This window comes from Monopterus albus, unplaced genomic scaffold (assembly GCF_001952655.1).
Source record: "Monopterus albus unplaced genomic scaffold, M_albus_1.0 scaffold100.1, whole genome shotgun sequence".
Lineage (NCBI taxonomy): Eukaryota > Metazoa > Chordata > Actinopteri > Synbranchiformes > Synbranchidae > Monopterus > Monopterus albus.
The window spans coordinates 1079016-1087295 of NW_018127980.1; the positions used below are offsets into that span (position 1 = coordinate 1079016).

The window sequence follows — 8280 nt, forward strand, 5'->3', positions numbered from 1 at the left end:
ACACTCTGTTATAATTTTTTTAGTATATTACTTGTGTGGTGTAGAAGAGAATTATTTATGTAGAGATACTGCTTGCAAACCAGTGATGGTAAGATGATGTCATGGGGTAAGACTGGATAAGTCTGACTTCTTCCTACTCCATTCAGGCATGTACTAGGTATAAGCAAATTGATATTGGATTAGCATTTGTTGGATATGTGTAAAATTATGTGTGTTGACATATCAACTGTCTTTACATGCTTGAAAGAATAAATCAAATCAAATCAAATCAAATATAGCTTCTGTGATAGAAATTTCCCTCATCCTTCCCTCTGTCAAAGCTTTTATCTGCAGATACTGCTCAACTTGGTAAAAAAGGTCAATTAGTGCTCTAATACTCCTCCACCAGGAACCTGAGGAACACCAGCTCTGGCCATTCTTCCTCTGTAGCCACACTCAGACTGTGTGTCTCCACCTGGGACCTCCCACCTCAGGCTGAATCCTGGAACTGAGTCTTTGTGGGTCCTTTGCCCATTTCCAAAGTAGTTTACACAGCAGCAGTCTATGAGAAACCATTCTACTTTTCACATCTCTCGCATAAAAGCTAACAGAGCCCTTTGCTACCCACCTCCAGGTGCTCTTCCCCCATCCAGCTAATTGACAGGAAACCTGCTTTCACCGTTTGTCACCTCCTGTAGTCACGGTGCAAATGAAGAGGACTTCAATACCTGGTGCTCCGCCAGATGTTGGTTCCAGTACGGGCCATTCTGAACCCAGTCTTCATCATGACCACCGGATCATCCTGGATGGATATCATGGGCCGTCCTTTCCACTGCTAACTCTCACTTTGCAGACTTACCCCTCTCTTCCTGCTCTGTATTCCCCTGTTTCTCACCAACCCAGTCATATCACTCCTGACTATTGTTTTAATACAAACTTGGAAAAACAGTGAACATACCCTTTAAAGGAATACTCCATTTAAATATTCTGAACTCCAAATACTTGTACCCTGAACAATGTCCACTTGCAATAAAATGCTAAATACACAGAGTTTCTGACAGAGCTCCAGGGCCATTAGGAGGAGCTATTTTATAGAGAACATACAGAGTTTAAAGTATCACCAGAAAACATACGTGTTATGCTGCAGAGGTGGTCTAAGAAGTGTCTATGGATGTTGCTATGACTCTGGGTCTGCATCAAAAATTTATTGCAACTCTTATGAATCTAAACTGACAACACCTTCTGTCCTCAGTGATGGAGCAGGATACAAAACCTTCAGAGCCATCTCCATAGGCGGAGACATTGCACCAGCTACTGCCATCATTAAAAAATGCATCTACCTTTAAGTGTTGATTATAGATTAACTTACTGTCTATAGGGCTGCGTATGGGGTAAGACTTGGTGAAGTTGCTGACACAGCTGAGGAGCTGAGCATTGTGGCTCTGACAGTAGTCTTTAACAGCATTGATCTGGGACACAGTGGGCGTTGAGTCAGTCCTGAAGATGGCCTGGCAGTACTCCCTACATGTTGTGTGACGTCCTGCATAGCTGCAGCATGTGGAGCCCACTGTAGGAATGCACACAAATACACATTTGGATAATCTCTTTTGACAGTGACTAGAAAGTTATACAGGAAGTTACATGACCTCAATCTTCAAGGCAAATAACAAGTTTGCTGTGTGTGTGTGTGTGTGTGTGTGTGTGTGTGTGCAAGAGTGCATGTTGTCCATGTATAGTATAACAGTGCAAAAATGAGACAGACAGAGAAAGAACACAAACAAGTCTATCTGTGGTGCAAAACAACAGCTCAGCGTGTTTATTTATCTAGCTCTAGGGAGGGATTGGATCAATGTTTGCAATTGTTGGTTTCTTCACTGTCCATCCTGTGTACGTGAGTAACAACTTACTTTCATTTTTGGTGATGCAGCTGTAGAGGGAGTTCTAGAAGAAGAAGAGACAAACTGTGGTGATACTGGCCATTCTCGTCAAGATAACTCACAATCTAAAGCGGTATAAAACAAAGCAGCATTTTGAAGCACTGTGTCAGCGGTTCCCTATGGTTTTGCTTGCGACTGCAAACAAATGCTGCTGAAAGTCATTAAGAGCACAAACAAAGAGTGATTTTTTTCTTTTCAGGCTGTTTCATCTAGGTGATTTTTTTAAGGCCTGAAGAGGTGAGGTTATCTAGTATATACACACAAAAAAAACAGTCAAATCTGAAGTAATAAAAAAGAAATGTGTGGCAAAATGTTTGATCTTCTTTATTCTTTTAACCAACTCCAAGCCAGGAACCACCGCTTTGTCTTTTCATTAAGATTAATACAGTCTCATCTTATTTAAAAAAAGTATTGCTGAAGTATGATGGACCCCTCCTTTATCAGTTTTCAATTTCTTTTCAATTTATGTTGTTTTCATTAAAAGAAAATTTTAAATATGTCAAATTAACAATTGGATCTATACACTTCTTTTCATTAACTTTTCAGTCATTTACTGAGAAACAGATTTTACTTCTGTGAAATTTCTGGACTTACCTCTGTGACTTTTTTGCATACTTTGGTTATGTCATTTTTAGATGATGCCTATAAGGGAAAGGAAATAAAATCAAAGCGGGTCATGAAAACCAAACTTTCTGTTTCTGCAGCACAGATGGGCTTCACTTAAAAAGTGAATGAAGGTCTTAGCAACATTGATGTTGGGCGGCCATTCTTAGAAAGAAAGGTGAACAAACTATTTTACAATTTCTCACCTGCCTGCATTCCCTGCGACACTCAGCTGAGATAGCCAGTTCACAGCAGCCCAGTCCCACCCAGCTGTCTGGCTTCCTGGATACACCTGGAGACAAATCAAACACCACAATCTGCTTGCACACTTTGCGGAGGCTAAATTATTGATTGGGGTAACATTACTAAATGCTTGATATATGAGTTATCAACTGCCAATGTGGTGCATAGTGCTTCTTTAATTGCTGTAAGTTAATCTGATCAAACTGGCTACAGACATATTAGCTTAATGCTGATAAATTGCTATCATAAGGACTATTTTTTGATGTGGATTGTTGCTGTGCCGCAAACTAAACACCATTCAAACACCATGCCTGAAATTCTAGATAAAAAGCAAGGTGCTGCCAATATCAAACTTTTTAAAAATGTAAATTACAGTTCATGAAACACTGAAATTCTTGTCCACTTTGCACTGTGGCTTCAATACTATCTACAGTCTGAGTACAGTAAACTGTGTTTCACTGTCAGGCTGATGATCTGTTGCCATATATTTTATGTAATTCAGTGAGTAGAGGAGTTCCATGTTTGCAGTAAAGTTGCAGATATTGTTGCATTTAGGCATCAAAACTGAAACCTTTCTGTAATAAAGCACTCAACAAGCCAGAGAAAATATAAGTTATGATTCTCCAGAGGAAATGAAATTCGGACTTTAGCTGACAATAAAAATGTAGCAAAAACTCTGATGGTGTTAGACTCATCCTGAACACAGCTGCTTTGTTTAACTGTAGAAACTGTGACTCTGTGTGCAGCAGCTGACCAGTTTGCTGTGCAGAAAAACATTTAGGATCGCAAGGCTACTGTCACAGCAGATTTACAATAATACTGGAGTTAACACTCTCAGTGTAGACACACGGCATATGGATGCTGTTGCTATTCGATGGCTGTAGAGATTTAACAAAGTCAAAGAAAAGGAATGACATTTTACATTTGACAGGTCAGTGTGACACCGTGTCTGAATGCAGATGTTTCCAAGTGTGAGAGTTGCCAGCGTTCCCTGAAGCAGTGGGAGCAGAGCTTACAGTCTGACCAGAGGGAGCTATTTTCCTTAACAGGGCTGATGTTTCCCAGACTCCCGAGTCTGTCTGGACGTCAGTGGCTGTTAGGTACATTCAGGTAAGACTAACAATATCTCCCAATCTGGAGGCAGTTGGGCTCTGACAGGTAGATTTGTTCCAAGCACAGACAGCAGGGTTTAGGTCTTTGATCCAGTGCCTGCTTTCAGCTCTACTCAGGGCCAGCTTTCATCACAGCTTTAACAGTTTCACTTGCTACCATTTGTCTTCTCATGCAATCAAAAACACACAGTGGATACAGCTTAGGGTGAATGTCATTACTAGGAATGTTTCCTCTAAAAGGTTTTTTTTTTTAAAGCAGCAGGCTGTTGAGCACACGTCCACAATAGAATGGTTTAAAATACAATTGTTATAGATTGGGTTATTCATCCTCTACTTGTCATGTGTGTTAAATTACAAAGAGCTTTTAAAGCTGTAGTAATAAATATTGAAGAATGAAATGCCTCAACACAGAAACAGGTGTATGACCCGGGGCACAGCCCAACACAACCCACAGCCATGAATGCAGTCCCTCGTTTGTCTCAATATACTGTATATAACCTCATCCTGAGAAACACATCTCAATAAATGAAGTCCTTTTTTTAGCCACACCAGGACCATATCATCCATGTAGTGCAATAAATTCACATGGTGTGAAGAATTGGGTTGATGGGGCCTTTTCCAAATACTACTACTACTACTAGGAGGTGCTAAAGTCAGAAACTGGAAAAACCCTGTACATTTAGGCTTTGACAGCAATCAGCGCTCTCTCTTACCTGGAAGTGTAGTGTTGATGCAATGCCACAGCTCAGTCTAAAAGATAAGGGAGAGAAAAGGGGTCATGTCAAATGTCTTTTGTGGTTTAATATAAAACAAAACACTTGCTGAAAGCATTTTAAAATGTTCAGTTTAGAATTATTTTAATCATGTAAACAGCATTTGATATCATGACAGGAAACATTTAAATTTTTTATGTCATACTGCACAGTTTTCGGTTAAATACACTTGTCTTACAGTATTTTTGCATCCGTTAAGCTACATACGAAGAGGACAAATGTTCAAATGATGGAAAACATTTAGGTCTGCCTAAGTGTAATGACTCGTGTGGCTCTATAGATTGCTGGTCAGAGATGAGACAAGCAGCAGACCAGACTTTCTGCTTTGTAATTAACCATAATTGGAGGAAGGACCGCCCCTGTGTATGTGCACATGTGTTTAAACCAGGTGCCACAATATTCTGGCAACCATAACCACAATCCACTTCCTGTATAAGTCTAATGACAGAGCTGATGCTAATTTTGTATTAACACTGTCTAAGAATTAACCACCAACAACACAAGGCAAAAGAAGATGTGCTCACAGTTAAACCAAACTTACATTTTACATCAGTAGCTTAGCTACTGTAAATAATTATTCACACAGATATAACACGGCCATTCAAAAAAGTTTCAGCTGTGAGTTCTGCAACATGCAGCGGTGGACAACACATTTTCATTCAGCCAGTCAAGGAAGTCCAACATCTTCCTCCAACACAGCTAATGACTCTGTGCCGCACTGTTAAAAACTCAGTTTTACAGAATGTTCCTCTTTATTTCCATGTCTCCAACATACAGGGAAAAGGCAAATAAATATACTGGGAAATAACATGCCAAAGTTACAAGAACAGGAAAATCCTGTAGCTGTGCATTACCATAAGGTTCACATTTATAAAAGATTTTCACATAAAAATACAGTTAGAATTGCATAACAATTTTACAAATATTTAACATTCACTGTTTCATAATTTGAATTAGCAGACTTCCCAGCATGCACTGTATAAGAGTTAAAGGTCTTCAGTTAGTCATTTTTTCCAGTTTGGCTGTAGTATGCCTGTGAAGAGCAGTAAAAATACCACTAACTGGCCTCATAATAGCTGCCATATAAACTTTTGTACTTGAGTCATTTTATGGACTCACCATTGACTCTGGACAGTAACTGGGTAACCTCTGGAGGAGATGCTTCAGACGAGACTCACTCTTTATAGTGGCAAGCTGCAGGACAAAGCAAAGCACTGAATTAGTACAACACATTGTAGGTCCATGTCATGTACCATATGTGTGCACATGAATGATTTCTGAGTGAAAGAAAGAAGACTGCAGAAAACATTTTCATGATAGTCTTTGTGCTATTTGTTATCAAGTGTCATTATCATTGTTGTCCTCAAAGCCCGAATGGCTGGGAGTGTCATCTCAGCATCTGACCAAGTAATGGACATTATTATATTTGTTTTCACCTGCTTATTTCTTACAAGACTTCTAGCTTCTGCATGTAAAGTTTCTCCTTTCACAGCAGTTTGACATGTCTGTGAATGGAACAATTTGGGGACTTTAAATATGCTAAAGATCGAACATTACAAGCACTCCCCAGCTCATGAACAGCTGGCATTTAACTGGGCATCAGGGAAACAAGCACTTTAAGACCGGTTTGTGCACAAAGTACAACCCATCTTCTCTCACAGATATCACAAACACACTTCTGGAATGATCATGGCTCCCTAATTCTAGTTCCATGGAGTTCAAAATATAAAGAAATGTAAGCCTTAAAAATGTGGCCAAGCAAACTATGGTCGCTGTGTCCATGAGATCACTTTACTTCCAATTATTCAAAGCATGATGGGAACTCTGGTGTGAAAATTAACTGATTCCAAGAGAAAAAGAAAAGATGAGACCAAATCCAGTAAATAACTTCATTTGTTCTACACTATTTTTCTTTAATGAACTTAATTGGCAGACTGTATCATCAACATGGTTCCTATGCCACTAGATCATTCACACTTCCCTCGGTCCACTGTTTAAAGATACGGTATTTGTCATCTGTTGAAAACATGTGGAGCTACAAGCAGAAAAATAAAACAAACTAAAATATGAATCAAGCAATTTCCAAATACTTAATTGCATATTATTATAAAATAATCTTTTTCAATTTAAATTATTCAAGCATTCTTAAAACAACAATATATGACATGACTATAAAACATGTTGTGGCTGCTGTAACCCTAGTAAACGGAAAAAAAAGTCTATAGATATAAAGTAGTTGAATCAATTCACTTTCAGATGGCAATAAATTACTGTAGATAAATTCCATTTTTCTGCAGCTGCGATTCAAACCTCTGACTGGTTTCTCCTGTCTATAAATGGTACAGTACTATGATTAAATTACCAGCAGACCCCTGTGCTGTCAAGGTGACGAACACTGAAGATAACAGTGGGAAAAACTTTGAGAACCTTTGTGAGAAGGTGCAATGGGAAATTCTTCAGCAATGGCAGAGATTTGCTCTCTACTTGCTATTGTTTGGTGTGGGCCAGAGATTTTCTAACTGTAAGGCACAGGAGAGTTGAAGTAGAGACATAGGGAGAGACATGAGGCTAAGACAAGTGAAACGGAAAGACGGCGTTCCTAAAACAAAGGCAAGTTAGTTATTGAAGTGTAGTTGCTAAAGCAGAAGTAAGACAATAATAATAATAGGAGTTATAAAATCTACTTTTAGTGTTTTCCTCATACTGCACTTTAAAAATCACCACAGAGCCTATGAATGCCCCAGTACTAGCCATCAGCAATATCATGGGATGAGTCTGTCGACCAATCAGAGGCTGTGCTCCTGACTTGTCAATCAGCCTTTCTGATTGGGTGGCAGTTAATGTCATGTTTAAGTTGTAATTGGCAATTTTTAAGTTATTTTATTCTTATTACACTTTTATGTTTTGTGCATTCATAAATTACAATAGTTGTCAAAATCCCTGTTTATTTGATTTATTTCTTAATGGGTCTATATTTTGGACAAGTAAGTTTGGTACAACATGTCAGGCAAGTGGCTGAAAAAGCTTAATGTCAGACCCTGCATGACCTCTGTGACAAGTCACTTAAAGATAAACCTACCGTTTCTCTGTCCGTGGGATGTGTAAATAGACAGCTGCTAACAATTTTGCTATATAAAATGATACAATGGGGATGATACACTAGGGAGCCAAAAATAACGTACTGCAAGTTACATTTAATTTATCTTATGCTGCTTCTATTTTACTTTTGTAATGCTGTAATCTTTCTATTTTACTTTTGTGCCTAACATGCTCCTTGTACGCTTCATTCTTATGTTTAATATTCTCAATTTGCTCCATTTCTAATGCCCTTTACTGTTACAGTTTGCTGCTACAACCCCCTGGTGGCCCCACTACATTCCTAAGGTTTCTTATGTTTCACTTCACTAAAAAGAAAATTAAAGGCATCTTTTCAGTTCTGCTATACACCACTGTCTATTTGGAGTTTATTCACTTCCTTAGGCCAGGCTGCAGGTGGTCAGAATGTGGCTGTAATCAGCAGTTTTTGGACTGTTCTTTGGTGGAACAATTTAAATCAAAGGAGCACAAAGGCAGACTGACAGCAACTTTATCTGCTCCTTTTCCAAATGTGTGTATATCCCTGCTGAACTCACA

At 38.9% G+C, this 8280-nt stretch overlaps 1 protein-coding gene across 1 annotated transcript in view; it reads right to left on the reverse strand.

Annotated features, from left to right (window-relative positions):
- The window catches only part of reck (reversion-inducing-cysteine-rich protein with kazal motifs), a 57186-nt gene that overhangs the window by 27017 nt on the left and 21889 nt on the right, over positions 1–8280 (reverse strand). Inside the window, exons 3-8 of the mRNA XM_020609608.1 lie at positions 5767–5841; positions 4588–4624; positions 2726–2811; positions 2511–2558; positions 1887–1920; positions 1349–1546 (exon numbers count right to left, since the gene is read on the reverse strand). Of these exons, the coding sequence (XP_020465264.1) occupies positions 1349–1546; positions 1887–1920; positions 2511–2558; positions 2726–2811; positions 4588–4624; positions 5767–5841 (478 nt within the window). The remainder of the gene's footprint in view (positions 1–1348; positions 1547–1886; positions 1921–2510; positions 2559–2725; positions 2812–4587; positions 4625–5766; positions 5842–8280) is intronic.